Here is a 19,448-nt window from a genome sequence, read left to right as displayed (position 1 = left end):
CTGGCTCTCCTTCTGGGTAGATTTGGTAGGTGGAGTTTCTGAATATCCTGTCACTGTAAGACCCCTTTACAACCCCCTCACAGGCAGTTGCAGTTAAGATCTTACTAGATTTGTCTCTATTTCCTCTACCATAACCCTTATTAAACCACTCAATCAGGGCTGTCTTGAAACAAAACGTGGGGAGTTTTCACTCTAAAATTCACAAAGACAAGTTGTCCTTTAAATTGTTTAATGAAAACTAATGTTTTCTGTATATGCGGAACAAAAGAACACACACTCACAGAAGAGACGGGCCCAGTTATTTGAGGTATCATTAGCAAGAGGGTGTGTTCTGTACAAAACCCCATCCCTTCGCTTAAAGTCCTGGGTATTTGTAAATTTAGTCTTCCCTCTATTTAATCTCTGGCACTGGCGGGCTTTGGACACAATACTACAAAGCAATTAAACCGCACAACACTCCTGTTAAATAAATGAATGAGTATCAGAACAGTCATTATAACAGCCACAGGGGGGTGAAGTGACTTGCCAAAGTCTACGGAGGCTAGTAAGTGGCAGAGACTAACTGGGAATTCAGGAATGCCATGCTTGCTGTACTAGACCACATTGCCTCTCCTGTACAGGACCAAGTCAAGGGAATTTAGCATGGAATACCATAAATTAGAGACCAGAATGGTTATATTAAGCCAGAAAATTTGACAGTTCAGTAATTGCTTTTGTTAACCAAGCCTCATTTAGAAGGTGAAATTTTTAGCTTCAGTATATATATTAGAGATAATTAATATTTCCTTACCAACTCTAAGTTGTTTAAGATTTCCTTCTTCATTTTCCCATTGGCAATAGAATGATTAAAGATTTAAAAAGAGCTAAGAGTCTCTTGTGCCTTAAGATAGATACAGAAGCGTCTCACGCTGGGTCACTCTGATTACAAAAAATGGCTCCTCTGACAACTGCTTACTCCTTCCTTATGAAATTTGGTTCAAAGGATTCCATTCTTCTCATCAGAAAGGGACCCTCAGCCCGCGTTACTTAGATCCAAGACACTGGAATCTTTACCACAAGCCCATCTATCCCTGCAGCTGCTGATCACAGCATCTGGCATCTAAATTGGTAACAGTTAGGATTGCCCTCCGAATGTATCCAAAACACTTTGATCTAGAAACGGGGTTTGAAATTTCACAGGACAGGACAATGACTTCCAGAATGACGTGGTATCGCCCAATTTGAGAACAGCCTTTCTGGTGAGATTTTAGTAACTCTTGGCACTTTCCCTCCACAATGAGATTAACTAATTAATGCTCAACACATCCCTGTATTACGGGTGGGAATCTGAAGCAGAGAGAGGTTAAGTGACTTGTCCAGGGTCACAGAGAGAGTTTAGTGGCAGAGCTGGAATTAGAACAGAAGACGTTCCATGCGCCCAGTTCTGTGCTCAGATCATGCCCCCTCTCTCACAAAGGCTTCCGATCCTGGAGGAAACCAGGAAGTGGGGAGACGTGAAAACGGCAAACAAGCTAGAGTTAGTGATGGCTGAAGGCTGATTTGAACGATGATCCAAGTTGTCCCAAACTGGTTCCATCTATCCCTTTTGACGATTTAATATGAGCCTCACAAAAATTAACCAGCAAAACTGACTTGTCCTTCCTTACCAAACTGATGGTAATGGGAAAACAATTACATTTTACTTGCCCATCACAAAGAACTACCTGGTGAGCGGGTGACTAGAATTATGCAAGGTTGGCTTAACCTACAATTTTATTTAAAAAAATAAAATAACATTTAGGTGTCTGTTGGGTGTTGCACAATCAATCTGCAGTGTGAATGGTAGCATCAAGAGCCTCTGAACACTTCAGCTTTTCCAGCCAAACAAAAGATTCTCTCTTATCAGCCCAATTTATTACATATCCATAACCATAACTATCTCCTTGTCTGCAGAACTAACATCTACCACCTCTTTGTGTTAAATGGTTTATCTTGCTGTATTTCCAACTTCTGAGCTGTCCTGGATTCACTTCCTGCAGCTCCCTTCTCATTTACATCATCCGTCTGCACCGAGTCACCTTCCTGGGAGAGATTTTGGAGAGAAAGGAAAGAGAAAACAAATGGGTTCAATTTGAGGCTGGCTGGAAGGGCTGCTCCTCCTTGCGTTTCTTATGCCATTGCCATTGCAGAAAGAACACTGTTAAGACTCATTTTGAATAAGTCATTTTTCGATAGCTTGCACTACAAAGGCTCCTTCTAACGAAGATTTCCTTCTGTGTGCTTAATAACGCCACTCATTAGAACATCTTGCATCCACTGGATGGAATTGTTAAAGACCAGATTGTGTTCGCAGGGAACCCGTTAACACATGTCAGCAGTGTCAAAAGCAAGTTTCCTTAGGCGCAAAAGGAAGCGGTGCTGACTCATCATTCCAGCATCTGCTTTCTTTCTGGCAAGAAAGATTAAAGGAACCTCATCCACATGGAATCAAGCCAATTAAAAGGTTCAAAGTCATTCCAGGGCATACACATGCCCTCCACCTCCTGGATCATCCAGCCAATTTGTAAGGTTTTACCATCACCTTTTCTCGTTGCAGCATGTGTCCAGTTTTGGGCCCCACACTACAAGAAGGATGTGAAAAAATTGGAAAGAGTCCATCGGAGGGCAACAAAAATTATTAGGGGAATGGAGCACATGATTTATGAGGAAAGGCTGAGGGAACTGGGACTATTTAGGCTGCAGAAGAGTAGAGTGAGGAGGGATTTGATAGCAGCCTTCAGCTACCTAAAGGGGGGGGTTCCAAAGAGGATGGAGCTCGGCTGTTCTCAGTGGTGGCAGATGACAGAACGAGGAGCAATGGTCTCAAGTTGCAGTGGGGGAGGTCTAGGTTGGATATTAGGAAACACTATTTCAGTAGGAGGGTGGTGAAGCACTGGAATGGGTTACCTAGGGAGGTGGTGGAATCTCCTTCCTTAGAGATTTTTAAGGCCTGGCTTGACAAAGCCCTGGCTGGGATGATTTAGTTGGGGATTGGTCCTGCTTTGAGCAGGGGGTTGGACTAGATGATCTCCTGAGGTCCCTTCCAACCCTGATATTCTATGTTTCTATGAAAGAGTGGCGCAAACAACAGATGGAAAGGACCAACTCTGCAGGCTCAACAGTGGAAGTGACTCTACACACAGTCAGTCCCACCAATGTTCAAAGTTAACAGATTGAAACTGGGAACTTTGGTCCCCTCATCTCTTTCAGAACCAGCGATGTGGCCTTTAACAATGGGAGGCAAAGCATCTCAGATGGACGCATGACTTTTCAGTTGATGGTGACTCCCGCCTCACAAGTAAGACCTTTGAGTCTGTTGTAACTTATTTCCCCTCCCTGCTGGGATCAACTTCCTCCCATTGCTCAATACCTTCTGCTGATGACATCACCCTGTGCTTGTGACATCATCACCATTTCCATGGGAGAGAACTGTGATATCACAGCGAGGAAGGGCTCAGAGGAGCAGGATCAACTTAATTTAAGCAGCACTTTTCTAAAAAGGTAGGTAATGTAGCAAACTAGCGGATATGTGCATGTGCGTGCCACTGCCATCTACTGGAGGCAATCAGAACTGCTCTGTCACCTATGTGTCATAAGTCCCTTTACTGCTGACGGCTAATGGAGATTCACCTTTGGGTCGAGGACAGGGCCTGTGCTGAGTTTCCCAGCTGCTGATGTGAAGTGGTTATAGTGTGCACGGCAATGACAACTAGGAGGTCCTAAGTGGCCACAGATTTGTTATGGTATTCTTAGTGGATGGATGAAGGGGCAAGCCAGGTCAGCCTGAGGGGTCCCAGCATGACAGCCAGTGGCACAGTGCACTATCACTGATAGCGGAGAGGAGGATATTCACTGTGGGCTCACACTCACAAGGAAAGGGGGGAGCCTGGCACCAGATGTGTCCTGCCCAAGTTGTCTGCGATGGGAAAAGTCTGTTGTGACAACCGGCCTGTAACTTTTGCCCACCTAGGAATTTACCCTGGCAAGTAGGTCAAGTTAATTCCAAGAAAGAATGTTCTAAACAGGTACAAGAGAACTGAACAAAGAAACTGGATTAGCCTAAACCGAAAAGGCCACATTGATATAATCCAAGGACTGGTGAAATTCTGCTTGTTAAAAACAGATGATGTGGAAGTTAATGACCCAGAATTGGTGTGTAGGGGGTATTAGGCCTGGTGGAGAAAATACTGAGGAGCGGGGCTATTCCACCCACCATTCCCTTTGTAGGTCCTTCAAGAAAGACTTGTGTGGGGGTGGGGGGATATAGAAAGAACAGAAGGTGGCTACTAGAGCAAATGGCACCATCATGGCTGCCACCCCCCCCCATCTCCTGGGACCCCAGGCCTTCATCGTCCTCATCCTAATGTGACAAAGCTCTGTCCTTGCCTCCATGGGTCCTGCATTTCCTGGCGGATTTCGCTAGCCTCAGAGGCTCACTGTGACCCTCCACATAACCCTTCTTTCTCTAGAGACAAGGGTCACAGTCTACTGAGCCATTTTCTTCATAAGCCAGCGTGAGAGGTGAGGAGAAGTTATCTTTCCTTGCACAGTCTCTGTTGTCTCCCAGTCTCAGTGATTAATCAGGGGGCAAATGTGGGTGGGAGGCAGCGGGGAGCCTGGGCCCACCCTCTACTCCGGGATCCAGCCCAGGGACCCTAATAGTATCAGCTATGGTAGCTGACCTTTTAGAAACATGACATGTACAATTCCCTGGGCTACTTCCCCCACAGCAGCCCTCATTTCCTCAAGCTCCACTTCACCCTTGCCTCAGGGCCTCCTTCCTTGTGCCTGATATGGTGTGTACTACTCAGCCTCTCCAACCGCGCAACTTCTTCCCACAGCTCCTGACATGCACACCCACCTGAGTGACTGGGAGGCTTTTAACTAGTTTCATCCAGCCCCTGACTGGCTTCAGGTGTACCAATCAACCTAGCCTTCTCCCTGCCTTCTGGAAAGTTCTTAATTGGCCCCAGGTGTCTTAATTGACCTGGAGCAGCTGCCATTTCACTTATCTTGGTACCAGGGATTTGTTTAGCCTGGAGCTAATATATCTATCTCCCACTACTCTTCCATAGCCATCTGGCCTTGCCCCGTCACATTAAAGATGTCCTGACCAGACCGGGCCAGAGAGAGGGACCCAGCTGACATCATCAGCTCCATACGAATACCAGCCACCCCCGGAGATGAAATGGGATCGGGCTTTAACAGCAGCTCCAACCCAGCTCAACTGACTTGTCTTTCCCCCAGCAGGACAGTTACCACCATCTCTGATACCACTGAATAGACTCTCAAAGAAGGGGGGTTTCCTTCTAAAACTCTCTCCAGCTGAAGGGAAAGGGAACACGGGAGGCAGTTAAAATGAAAGTCTGAATTAATACTTTCCATTTCCAAGGCTTTCACTGGTTTTCCTTCTTTTCTGTATCATAAATAAAAGGTTAAACAACTGTTTTGCTAGGGTGCTATGTAGGCTAAGGCTTGCGTACACCAAACCCTGAACCGTGTTTAACACAGTTTAATGTTGGACAGTGACTGGATTAGGTTAGCACCTTTGGCCCATATAGTTCATCTAAATTAATACCACAGTTCTCAGGTATAGCCTCCATCTACCACTGGCAGTGCCAGAAGAGGAACAGAAGAACAAGACAGGGCAGTGACATGAGGCTGGGATTCAAGCCAGCGCAATGGTCTGAAGGAGGTGGGAGAAGAACTCTACCCCTTCATTGTCCTCTCAGGGCTCAGAGCTGTACTCCTGCAGCTGGGGTCTCAGTAGGTCTTTCTTTAGACTGGGAAAACAGCCCCTTCTGGGATCTGCTCTTCCTGCCTCTCTCAGTTAGGGTGACGAGAAGGCTCCAGGTAGAAGCATCACCTCTGATGCAGCTTGGTGGTTATGGAGAGTGGCCTAGTTAGTGCTGTCTTCATAAGCAGCAGCCACCTCCCTTCCATAGCACTGGCTGATTGCTTCTCTAAAAGGGCCCCCTTCAGAGGACAAGGGCTTTATTTCCCCGAGCACGTCTCTCCTCACCAAGGTTTGAGGTTTTGACGCAAACCCCAAGCTCGGGCCAGATTTGCAAACTCGAGGGTGATCCCAGGCTGGATTTCAAAACCTCCTGGTGCTGATGCATGGCTAAGGTGGAATTCAGGCCAAACACAGTGGCTGTCTCCCAAAGACTGGACAGAAGGGTTTGGCCAAGTTTTCCTTGGGAGCTTTAAGTCTGGGTGACATCAAGGAAAGTGAGTGCCGGGGGTGGGGGGTGGGGAATTTGCACAAAATTCTGCATATCAAAACAGTAATGTGGCACCCAGCCTTAGAGAAGGGGAACCATGATAGAGCTGGGACCTAGAATACCAAGGGTGAAGTCCCAAACTCATGGAAGTCCACTGGACTTTTGCCTTTGATTTTAGTGGGGCCAGGATTCCACCCCACATAGGCATACACTGTACATCAAAACTTTGCTAATTGGCACTAATCAGCCACTGAGAGTGGTACAAGGCACTTTACCAACAAGTTACCATGGGAGGTCTGTGAATGAGTTGATCATTTAAGGGCTGGGTGTCCCATGATCCCATTGAGCGAAACTCAATGACACAAGCAAGTCCAGCTTTGAAAAAGTAGCTGAGTCCTTGTGCCTGGTTTGCCTTCCTCACAAGCATCGTGCCAGATTTGATGCGCTGCCAGAGTCAGTGTGCCAGATTTGATGTGCCATTGGGATGATGTATAGCAAATTCTATGCTCCTGGTAGGCCTACAACCTTGAGATATATGGTAATGGTCCATAAACACTCCGAGGTCTCTCTTCCATAATTGTATTCAGGTGTCAGAAATACAACAGGAGTTTTGAAAGCAAGGGGTATGGACAGCACCTAACTACAATATACGAGATGGCTTGCAATGTTCTAAGCAAAGATCATGAGCTCGGCTTCCAGTAACTTACAGCCTAGAAGCACCCATGTGGACAATGCAGTACACAGATGAAGAACAAGGCTTGGATGATATCACCTCACCAAGTGCTCACTGGTGGGCCAGGATGACCTGCCCATCACAGATGAGGTAGGAAAATGGGAAACCCAAGCTCCTTCAGAAACTGGATTTACCAGGATGGGGGCTGTAAAAAGTTTGTAGTCACTTCAGGGTTAGAACTGGGGAACAGTCCAGCTGGCTTCACTCACTGAGCGCTGGGGAGCACTATTGGTATCTTTTAGCAAAGCAGTCTGGGAGTGGGAGGAGTCTGAGGGCTTATAAAACACAGGGTTCTCTAACTTAGTCAGTCGGAGGAGGGGGCAGCACCAGGGAAGGGTGAGTAATGACAGTGCCAAGTCAACGCGATCCAGCAAAGTGAAGACAGGCAGCATCTGGGAAGGAGGTACTGCATTTCGGACTCCAGGCACATACGCTGGGGCCTGCCTCACCTCCTTAAAGAGACATGGATTCCTTAGAAAGGGAAAACCTTGGGCACGCTTGGGGCCGCCAGGAGCACTGGAAATGGAACTGAAGGGAGTTGCTGGTGACATACACCTGGATGCGTTTTTGCTGCTCCGTCTCAGTCTCCCTTTTCCCCGCCACACACCGGTGGTGGGTAAACCTGGCCTGCTAGGGAGCACTAGGAGAGATGCCACATTCTGCAGAACACAGGTCTCAGAGGCGCAGCCGTGTTCGTCTGTGTCCGCAGAAAGAACAGGAAGACTTGTGGCACCTTAAAGACGAAAACATTTATTGGAGCATAAGCTTTTGTCAGCTACAGCTCACTTCACCGGATACATGCAGTGGAAAATACAGTGGGGAGATTTTATATACACAGAGAACATGAAACAATGGGTGTTACCATACACACTGTAACCAGAGTGATCAGGTAAGGGGAGCTATTACCAGCAGGAGAGCCAGGGTGGGGATAATCAAGGTGGGCCATTTCCAGCAGTTGACAAGAACGTTTGAGGAACTGTGGGGGTGGGAGGGGGGGTGCTTCCTCAGCTTTCGCCCCCTAATGCCCCTACTTTATTTGCGTTACATTGATGACATCGACATCATCATCTGGACCCATGGAAAAGAAGCCCTTGAGGAATTCCACCATGATTTCAACAATTTCCATCCCACCATCAACCTCAGCCTGGACCAGTCCACACAAGAGATCCACTTCCTGGACACGATGGTGCTAATAAGCGATGGTCACATAAACACCACCCTATACCGGAAACCTACTGACCGCTATTCCTACCTACATGCCTCTAGCTTTCATCCAGATCATACCACTCGATCCATTGTCTACAGCCAAGCGCTACGATATAACCGCATTTGCTCCAAATCCTCAGACAGAGACAAACACCTACAAGCGTTCTTACAACTACAATACCCACCTGCTGAAGTGAAGAAACAGATTGACAGAGCCAGAAGAGTACCCAGAAGTCACCTACTACAGGACAGGCCCAACAAAGAAAATAACAGAACGCCACTAGCCATCACCTTCAGCCCCCAACTAAAACCTCTCCAACGCATCATCAAGGACGACCCATCACTCTCACAGATCTTGGGAGACAGGCCAGTCCTTGCTTACAGACAGCCCCCCAACCTGAAGCAAATACTCACCAGCAACCACACACCACACAACAGAACCACTAACCCAGGAATCTATCCTTGAAACAAAGCCCGTTGCCAACTCTGTCCACATATCTATTCAGGGGACACCATCATAGGGGCCTAATCACATCAGCCACACTATCAGAGGCTCATTCACCTGCACATCTATCAATGTGATAGATGCCATCATGTGCCAGCAATGCCCCTCTGCCATGTACATTGGCCAAACTGGACAGTCTCTATGTAAAAGAATAAATAGACACAAATCAGACGTCAAGAATTACAACATTCAAAAACCAGTCGGAGAACACTTCAATCTCTTTGGTCACTCGATTACAGACCTAAAAGTTACAATTCTTCAACAAAAAAATTTCAAAAACAGACTCCAGCGAGAGACTGCTGAATTGGAATTAATTTGCAAACTGGATACAATTAACTTAGGCTTGAATAAAGACTGGGAGTGGATGGGTCATTACACAAAGTAAAAGTATTTCCCCTTATTTATTCCCCCCACCCAATTGTTCCTCAGATATTCTTGTCAACTGCTGGAAATGGCCCACCTTGATTATCACTACAAAAGGTCCCTCCCCACCCCGCTCTCCTGCTGGTAATAGCTCATCTTAACTGATCACTCTCCTTACAATGTGTATGGTAACACCCATTGTTTCATGTTCTCTGTGTATATAAATCTCCCCACTGTATTTTCCACTGAATGCATCTGATGAAGTGAACTGTAGCTCACGAAAGCTTATGCTCAAATAAATTTGTTAGTCTCTAAGGTGCCACAAGTACTCCTTTTCATTCTGCAGAACAGGCTGCTTTTTGTAGCAGCTCTTTGAAGGTGGAGAGGATGGGACTCATGTATGTTAGGTGGGAGGCTAGTCCAAGACTCACTGGTGAGAGGGATAGGAGAAGTGACTGGGGTGGCCTCACCCAGGACTGGAAGGGACCTCCTGGGTCATCAAGTCCAGTAATCCCATTGGAAAATATATCAAGATCCAATTTAGAACTACCTGGGTTTCTTGCCCCCACTACTCCTATGGGCAGGCCATTCCAGACCTTTGCTTCTCTGTGGATTAGAATCTCTCTTCTAATTTCCAGCCTGAGTTTATTCCTGGCCAGTCGACACCCATTTGTTCTTGTCCCCACCAGAAGCGAATGGAAGAGAAGTCCCCCTACCTGTTGTGATTTTACACCAACGCTCACATGTTAGTTTGGATTTAAACCGGTTGCTGTTTCCTCCACAGCCTCCAAACACGAATGGCCTGCAGGCGTTGGCTTCTCCATGGTAATACCAGAGCAACGTGTAGTGCAGGCAGGAGCCCTCATCCATAGGCAGTCGACAAGGGTCTGAAATGAAAAAGATCCCCACCAAGAAATCGACACTGGAATTGAAAGCAACGGGCCAGATGCTGTCCCCTTACTCCCACTGAGCAGCAGCTTACTGCATAAATAGCCCTGTTCATTTCAATGGGGATTCAGAGGGAGAGAGGTAGGCCCAGATCCTCAAAGGGATTTAGGGCCCTAACTTTCAAGGGGAGTTAGGAGCCTAAATACCTTTCAGGATCTGGGCCTAACTGCTTCCCATGGCAGAATCCTGCCCTATGTGAGTTTTCCAATGGTGTGTCCAGGCCAGCACCTTGCTCCACAAGTAGCACCATTGATTTCAATAGGATTACTCACAGAGTAAGGTGCTGCACAGTGTAAGCAAGGGGGGGCAGGATCTGGGCTGTCAGGAGTGTGTGGCCACGAACTGGCATGGGAGGTTGGATTGTACTGGATGAATAGGATACTCAGGAAAATGAATGAAGTGCCGAGCAAGCTTCCCCTCCATGCAGTTCTGTCAATGCACTGACCTGCCTCAAAGCCCGCTATTCCTGCAGGTGGCACCCAAATGTCCTACCACCCCAACCCGCAACACCTCCCACGGCTCTAGCTCGGCTGCATCTTGAGCAGAGGCTGTCAGCGTTGCTGAGCTGCCTCTTGGATTTTTTGCAGACGGGAGCTAAAACATCTTACTGTCTGCGAGCATCCAAGCCAGTTTCATCTCAGCAGGAAATCCAATTTCCAGTGGTTGGAAATCAAGAGAACACTTTTCTGCCATAGACCTCACAAACGCCACTAGGTACTAGCCTAGTGTGCCCATCCCCGTAGCGTCTGATCTCCAAACGTGCAGCTGAACCCTTCCACTGCTGAATTCTGCCGAAGGCTCTTTGTGGCACTCACTGACCCCAGCAGCATCCAGAGACACATGACCCGGTTTGCAGGGCCACTCAGGCTGGCTGGACAACATTGTTGCAGGTGGCAGCATGCTGCAATTAGTTATCTCAATTATCTCAACAACAGGGGAATGTCTGGCTCCTAAGTTCATCTGCTCCATGCAGGAGGAGATTTCCTGTAGCGCTAGTTATCAGGTGTATCTGTTTCCATGTGTGTGTCCCCTTGAGCTCAATTTTAAAAAGCACTTCCTCTCCTGAAAGTGACTTCCCTAAATGCCATTTAATTCAGTGCATTTCACCTTCTAATGGGCTGCGGGCATGTCGCTGCTCGTGCGGAGCCTGAGACATTAGCTGCTTATCACTGGGAGCTGCAGAGAAAGCAAATGGAAATCACAGTTAATGAGGGCGTGCAAATAAATCAGCCACGATTTAAATATTGATCGTTACAGGTTTACATGGTTTTCCGTCGTATAACAAGCTCTTGATAAATGTCACCGAACAACTGGTGAGCGGTGGAAATCAGTGGCAATAAAATTCTTAATGGCTTTTAACAACTCAGTCAGAAAGGTCAGATGTTAGAGAAAACTGAAGTATCTGTTTCAGAGTAGCAGCCATGTTAGTCTGTATTCGCAAAAAGAAAAGGAGTACTTGTGGATAGTCTCTAAGGTGCCACAAGTACTCCTTTTCTTTTTGAAGTATCTGTGGTGTTTGTGAGAGAAGGGAGATAAATGTAAGATCGGGGTTCTGTAAATTTGAGAGGTTTGAAAAGCCAGAAGCGACGGTAATCCAGCCGTAATAGCCGCCTGATTGCAGAATCCTGTTAGCGTTTAGAATGCCTGTCAACAGCCATCACCTAGCAAACCCATTGAGTGCCCTGTTGCTAGCAATCCAGGCTCTAATGCGATTGCCAGCTGGAGACAGCCACAGCTGTAATTCAATAACATGGAGCCCGGGCCCCTGTTCTCAAACTTCCAAGATCCAAAATGTTTCTTGAAAGTAAATTTAGACCCAGACGGGTGATACCATCAATGTATGAGAAAGACCCCAAAATGGAGAAGGCAGCTCCTTAGAGAACAAAGCAGGGAGGCTGCAAACTTTGGATTCAGAGATGGTGTTGGGTGATATTTGGATTTAGCTCATAGTAAGATACGGGCCATCCGTAAATGGGTTTCTATTTCAAGCACTGTTCCTCAAAACTCAAGGTAGTTTGGCCGGAGGGGGTCAGTCCAGGCCTGTCTCTAGATGTTGGGGCTCTTTTCTTTAATGAGTCTTGTAAACTTTGCTTCCATTACATGAATGAAAAGAGGTGGTGGCAGGTGTGTGAGCCAGCTCCAGTCTAGAATGCGATAGGTGCAGTTAGGTATGAAAGCTCCCAGGAAGGCAGGTGCCCCTTGAAAATAAAGCACAATGGGTTTTAAAAAAAAAAAGGAAGGGAAGTTTCTTTGTTGCTTTGCACCGTCTGTGAAAAATCTCTCAGGGAACATCTACATTTAAACTGCCGATGCCGAAGGGAGCGATTGTCCCATCTGAGTAGGTAACCCACCACCCCAAGAGGCGATAGCGAGGTCGCAGAAGAATTCTTCCATCGACCTAGCACTGTCTACAGCGGCTACATCAGCAGAGCTACTTCTCTGGGGGGGCTTAAGGGGGGAGTTCCACGCCCCTGAAGGACGTAGTTATGCCGATGGAAGCTCCCTGGGGAGACCAGCCCTCGGAAGCGTGGACAATCTGTGTCTAGCTGCATCTCGATCATCACTATTTTGAAGGCGCCCCTCACTGCGGTACCTCTGGGCAGGGCTAGACACTATGTCCATTTTGGGGTGCGATCCGGGGCCCCGCAGGATCTGGGGCTGCAGATGCAGCGACATAGGGTCACAAAGTGAGGCGCTGCGGCAGGCCACACTCCAGCCACCGGCGGGATTGTGCATCTGGGTAGAGGGGCTCTCAGAGAGCGTGGCTCAGTCTGTGTCCACACAGCAGCAGATTTCCTGCTGTGGGCATGGTACTGGCACAGCCACACTTCGGGCGCTGCCTTTCAGTGCCTCCTGGGGAAATCCGGGCCGCCCCCCCAGTGGTGCAGCTGTGTGACTCTGCCCCCGCTCTTCCCCTCTTCCTACCCCACCCCTTCCCCCAAGGCCCCAGCCTCCCTCCGCCTCTTCTTGCCCCCGCCCCACCCCTTCCCCCAAGGCCCCACCCCTTCCCCCAAGGACCCACCCTCCCTCCGTCTCCTCCTGTCCCTGCCCTGTCCCTTTCCCACAAGGCCACACCCTCCCTCCACCTCTTCCCACCCCTGCCCCGCCCCTTCCCCCAAGGCCCCACCCTCCCTCCATCTCTTTCCACCCCTACCCCGCCCCTTCCCCAAGGCCCCACCCTCCCTCAGCCTCTCCCCACCCCTGCCCCGCCCCTTCCACCAAGGCTCCAGCCTTGCTCCGCCTCTTCCCACCCCTACCCCGCCCCTTCCCCCAAGACCCCACCCTCCCTCCACCTCTTTCCACCCCTGCCCCGCCTCTTCCCCCAAGGCCCCACCCTCCCTCCACCTCTTCCCACCCCTACCCCGCCCCTTCCCCAAGGCCCCACCCTCGCTCCGCCTCTTCCTGCCCCCGCTCCACCCCTTTCCCCAAGGCCCCACCCTTCCTCTGCCTCTTCCCACCCCCGCTCCGCCCCTTCCCCCAAGACCCCACCCTCCCTCCACCTCTTCCCACCCCTGCCCCGCCCCTTCCCCCAAGGCCCCACCCTCCCTCCATCTCTTTCCACCCCTACCCCGCCCCTTCCCCAAGGCCCCACCCTCCCTCAGCCTCTCCCCACCCCTGCCCCGCCCCTTCCACCAAGGCTCCAGCCTTGCTCCGCCTCTTCCCACCCCTACCCCGCCCCTTCCCCCAAGACCCCACCCTCCCTCCACCTCTTTCCACCCCTGCCCCGCCTCTTCCCCCAAGGCCCCACCCTCCCTCCACCTCTTCCCACCCCTACCCCGCCCCTTCCCCAAGGCCCCACCCTCGCTCCGCCTCTTCCTGCCCCCACTCCACCCCTTTCCCCAAGGCCCCACCCTTCCTCTGCCTCTTCCCACCCCCGCTCCGCCCCTTCCTCCAAGGCCCCACCCTCCCTCTGCCTCTTCTGGTCCCCTCCCTGAATAAGCCCCGCCCTAGCTCCACCGCTTCCCACCCCCACTCTGCCCCCTCTCCCCCAGAGCCTCCTGCCTGCTGCCAAACAGCTGATTGGCAGGTGACTGGGGGGTAGCACCGTTTTTTTTTTCTGTGATTGGTCCAGCCTCGGAGCACCCACAGAGTCGGTGCCTATGATATGTTGGAGGAACATCAGGCCCAGTGTATGTCTGTCCCCCCTGAATCTCTTGCTCATGTCGAGCTATTTTCTGGCATGAAAAGCCCACCCGTGAGGATGCCGCGTGGCACTGTCTAGTGAGTCTGCAATGAGCACAGTGAGCTACACAGAAAGAGCCTTTCCATTTGCAATGCAGACCCTGTCTCCACTCTCACCCCTGCTCTTTGCCTCTCCACAGGGCCGGAGCCTGGCTGCAAAGCCTGGCCTTTCAGAAGAGCCTCTGATCACGGGTGCCATTTCACAGCCACTGAAAGCAGCATGTCAAGGAGTCTGGACAAAAACCGAAACAAACAAACCACACCCACTTTGGCATTGCTGTTAACCTAGGAGCAGCACTCCTAGCACCCCCACTCCCGGCTCTCTGCAGAGGGAAATTACTACTGATTGCAATGAAGAGGAGGGAACGGCCCCCAGCCCCTCTCCAGTAACGAGCAAGTACGCCTCATTCCAGATGGTTGGTCCTGGGTGGTAGGGGATTCGGACAGGATATTAAGCAGAGAACAGATTGTGGATTTTGCTTTACAGGTGCTTCATAATCATTAAGACCTAGCTTATCTATAGCGTTTGTCTTCCATGGAGCACAATGCTTTACAAAGGTCAGTATCTGGTACATATGTTTCATTACGCTGTCCAATATAGAAGACACTAGGAATAGGACCTACAAATCCATGGTTCCTAATAACTGGGTCTCCCAAATCTATGCTAATATTACGTAGGTTGGGTTAAAATGCATCTAACCTGCTGTGACCGCCACCCCTCATAAGACAGTTGTGAGAGATACTAAACAGCCCCACCTAAGATAAAGTGGGTGTAGATGCCACCCCTAAGTCAGACTTTGTGGGCAGAGAGCTCCATGGGGCAAGGTCTTTGGGTTTAGTTGCCACTTGAAACGCTACAGCAGCACAGTTGCAGCTGCCCGGCGGTAGCCCTTGGGTGTGGACACAGGAGGGGTTCGCCCACCAATGTAGGATACAGATTTTCCACACTCCTGGGTGACGTAGCTGGATCGAACTAACTTTTGAGAGTAGACCAGGCCTTTTCTCTGCGGTTTCTGGCTCTGTGTTGGTGGGACAAGATGGGGGCCCACAGGCACCAGTTCCATGGGTGCTCTGGGGCTGGAGCACCCACGGGAAAAAAGATAGCGGGTGCTCAGCACCCACCAGCCACCGCTGTTTGGCAGCTCGGGGAAGGGTTTGGGGGAGGGCGGAGAGCAGCAAATAGTGGGTGGGCAGCGGCCTTGGAGGAGGGGTGGAGTGGGGGCGAGAAGAGGCAGGGTGAGGGCAGAGCCTTGGGGGAAGGGGCGGGGTTTGGGCAGGGTCTCAGGGTGGAGTACCCCCAGGGAAAAATAAAAGTCAGTACCTATGAATGGACCAACTTCTGTTGGTCAGAGAAACGAGCTTTCAAGCTACACAGAGCTCTTCCTCAGGTCTGGAGGGAGACCTGACGAGCTGTGTCGCCCAAAAACTTGTCTCACTCACCAACAGCAGTTGGTCCGTTAAAAGATATGACCTCCCTCACCTTGTCTCTCTAATATCCTGGGACTGACGCAGCTACACCACCACATACAATCCGTGTTGTTGGACAGAGCCATCGCACCCAGAGAGACACAGGGACAGAAGCAAGACAGCAGCAGAGAGAGAAAGCGGAGCAGTCACAGCCTGGAAGCACAGTAATGCAACCGTGAGATAAAGGTTGGAGAAAAAGCTTTCTGGGTACAGAGCGCTGGCTAGAAAGACAGGCTTCAGGCAGCTAACAAAGGAACTGTCTCCTGCTGTTTGATATCTGTATCAGTTTGCCATCCAGAGGCTCCTTTTACCATAGATTTAAGGGCAGAAGCACCAAGGCCGGAACCAGGGAGGCCAAGGAGCCATGATTCCCCCCCACACACTTTTTAACAGAAGAAACATAAACGCAGAATTCATGTCCCTGCAGATTCCACTCCCCCCGCAGAATAATAGATTCTGCCCGGAGATGCTGCAATTACACCTTTCGCCCACCAGGGGATGCTGTGGTGTCATAGGAGAGGGCAGCTGGCTCACCCCAGAGCAGCCAGCCGTGGAGAGGGCGGGGAGATTTTGGCCTTACCCCCCCCCCCCACAAAGGGTCCAGCGTCCTTGGCCAGAAGGACAATTAAGATCATCTAGTCTGACCTGTGCATGACCCAGGCCAGAGAACTTCACCCAGTAATTCCCACATCTAGCCCTACAGCTTGGCTGAAAAGAGCAACATGCTGTCAGGACTGGAGTTTTACCTCCTCCTGTTTCCGGGGCAGATTGCAGCCCACACTCAGTGCCTTAGACGGCTCAGCCATCTTGATCTGCCCGTGAGATCTTCTCTTGTGCCCAGTGGGCTTCTCTTGTGCCTTGTCACTCTGATTGTAAAAGTACTACCACATTTGTCAGTGATGGTCCTGGTCTCTCTACCTTACCATAGAATCATAGAATCTCAGGGTTGGAAGGGACCTCAGGAGGTCACCTAGTCCAATCTCCTGCTCAAAGCAGGACCAACCCCAGCTAAATCATCCCAGCCAGGGCTTTGTCAAGCCGGGCCTTAAAAACCAGTAAGGATGGAGATTCCACCACCTCCCTAGGTAACCCATTCCAGTGCTTCACCACCCTCCTAGTTAAATAGTGTTTCCGAATATCCAACCTAGACCTCCCCCACTGCAACTTGAGACTACTGCTTCTTGTTCTGTCATCAGTCACCACTGTATCTTCCACTGCATGTATCCAATGAAATGGTTTTAGCCCACAAAAGCTTATGCTCAGATAAATTTGTTAGTCTCTAAGGTGCCACAAGTACTCTTTGTTCTTTTTGCTGATACAGACTAACACGGGTACCACTCTGAAACCTGTTATTTTACCAACACACTAATACAGCCTATGGGACCATAGCTGCAGCTAGTTATAGGTTTGTTTCCTAACAATTATCTCTGAACTGTTTTCATTCTGGTTTTCCAACCCTGGCTGTCCTTCCTGGCTGTCCAGTCCCATGCCATCAGACATCCTGACATGGCTCTCGTTCCATCAGTACACTGGGAAGTGGTCTTATAACTACAATTCCCAGGCTGTCGTGGGTGAGGTGGGGAGGGAGGTCATCGTCAATTGTAGTCAAAGCTAAAACGAACACAAAACCACATTAAAATAAGTTACCGGTCATAAATGGAGTTGATTCCATGATAGGCATCTCTGGTTCGGTCGTATTCTGTATTTCACTAAGTAATTCTTGTTGAGCTTCATCGGCCTTCCTTATGAGTTCTGGCGATTGAAAATTCTCTTTGATATTCCTGCTGATTTCTCCTGGAGAGTCTGCACCCAGGTCTGCAGATTTAATTAGTAAGTGAAAGTCTTTCCCTGAATGAAAAGTATTGGTACAGATTGGAGAGGGTACCTCAGCAATCCTATGATGGCAGAATGTAGACAATGTAGACAATGGTAGGAGAAGCCTAACTTCAAACCACATACAGTTCTACAGCCATGTCATTTACTGGGGAGAGATAATCCTGGCTAATACTTCAGTTGAGTAGGAGTAAAGGGGGACACGCAAGTTATTTAGATCGAAAACTGGATCTACAGCATGCACCAACCCAAACTTCACAGCCGTGTCAGAAACAAAGCTGTTTGAACAATGCAAAGCAGGGTGTGGATGTGTGCACACACACAAACACATGTTCCACTACTGCATGGCTGATTGGGCCAATCCCATTCCTGCTCTGTGCTGCTCACTCATGAGGAATCTTTGCACCATCGACGAGTTGATCACACAAAATGGTGGGAGGTTGCTTCCTCTATGTACAATTCCAAGGGGAGTGTGCGAGCGCACAAGGGTGCTCACATGGGAACAAGAGTAGTCACTACATGTTCCCCTATTTAAAACACAAAGGTGGTGATTATTAGTTATTTATTTGTATTATGATAGCACCTAGAGCAGTGATCTCCAAACTTTTCAGGGTCACCCCCCTGCCCCCTGCTTAGCCCGGTCTGGACCCTTCCCCCGGGGCCCAAAGTAGGGGCATGGCTTGTGCAGGAGGATATGGACAGGAGTAAGGGGGCTGGGGCTGAGGCCACAGCCGGGGCCAGGAGAGGGGCTGGAAGTGGAGCCCCAGCTGGGGGTCGAGACCGGCAGCCAGGGCCACAGGTGCTAAGCCCTGGGTGCGGAGCTGGTCGCCGGGACCCCGGGCATGGGGCCAGCAGCCGGGGGGCTGGGAGCGGAATGTAGGGCTAGTAGGCATGGGGTGGACGGCTGCCAGGGTTGGGGCCAGGAAAGGAGCTGGGTGGTGCTCCCTCCCTGTCCCCCATGGGGGCTGGCCCAAGCCCCAGCCATACCCTCCCACCCCCGAACATTCCTCTGTGCCCCCTAGTTTGGGAACTTTTGCCCTAGAGGCTCCAGAGGACATTTGAATTGTTTGTCCAGCATGGTACAACATCAGAACACCCCATAGCTCAGTGGTTAGGGCACTTCCTGAGAAGCTGGAGCACACCTGTTCGAATTCCCCCCCCCCATTCAAATTTCTCCCTCCCCCCTTCAAAGTTATCTCTCCTCATTTGGCAAAGGGGGACTTGAACCTGCTATTTAGGGTTTTTTGAATTTAAAGTAGTGGCAATATAATTATTTTTTTTAGGAGGTGTTAGGAATAAATGAATAGGAATAAAGGTGGTTTTTTTGATATATGACTGGTATAAACAAGTGTGTTTTTACTTCAAATTACTTTTTAAATAGATTTTATACACCTATACGCTATAGCGATAGATTTAGAGCACTTTAAATATTATAGTTACTGAAACTTTTAGATGGTTTTGAGAAATTAACAGCCAGGTTTCCGGGGGCCCTCCTTCCATCCAGCTGCTGAGGAGTTTAGGTGCTAGCTTTTTACTTGAAGAAAAGATTTTTTGTATTGCTTTAAAGTGTATTTTTATTTCATTTTGTATAGTTAATATAAATGAAGTGTATAATTTATAGTGATGTTTAGTGAGTTATTATAGTAATCCCTACTGGATTATTAATTTTATTAGTTTTAGCAAATTGTTTATTTTGTATTAGTAAAGTATTTTAGTTATAACAATAATAAAATGTATATGTTAAGGGTGTTTATAGTTCAGGTTGTTGATTTTTATGTCTTTATTTTTATGGTATATTAATTTGTTGTAATTTTTTTATTTTGATTAGTAAAACTGCAGACATGCAGCTATTTGGCCTTGCTTTTTAGAGTCTTAAAAATTATTTTAGCTTTGTGGTATTTGGTTTTTAGCTAGCAGTGGCTGGACACACAAAATGGCTGATGGCAGTAATGTCAAATTTAATTTTCCC

The 19,448-nt window shown here is 49.1% G+C and overlaps 1 protein-coding gene across 1 annotated transcript in view; it reads right to left on the bottom strand.

Moving 5' to 3' along the window:
• Window positions 1-315: 315 nt before the first annotated feature.
• The window catches only part of LOC119844306 (collagen alpha-1(VII) chain-like), a 114,866-nt gene continuing 95,733 nt past the window's right edge, over window positions 316-19,448 (bottom strand). The window contains exons 34-37 of the mRNA XM_043499227.1: window positions 17,294-17,461; window positions 11,105-11,173; window positions 9,766-9,936; window positions 316-2,061 (exon numbers count right to left, since the gene is read on the bottom strand). Of these exons, the coding sequence (XP_043355162.1) occupies window positions 2,054-2,061; window positions 9,766-9,936; window positions 11,105-11,173; window positions 17,294-17,461 (416 nt within the window). The 3' untranslated portion in view covers window positions 316-2,053. The remainder of the gene's footprint in view (window positions 2,062-9,765; window positions 9,937-11,104; window positions 11,174-17,293; window positions 17,462-19,448) is intronic.

Source organism: Dermochelys coriacea, chromosome 1 (genome assembly GCF_009764565.3).
Source record: "Dermochelys coriacea isolate rDerCor1 chromosome 1, rDerCor1.pri.v4, whole genome shotgun sequence".
Taxonomy (NCBI): Eukaryota; Metazoa; Chordata; order Testudines; family Dermochelyidae; genus Dermochelys; species Dermochelys coriacea.
The sequence above is the reverse complement of the archived record's forward strand: the minus strand, read 5'-3'. Positions and strand labels throughout refer to the sequence as shown.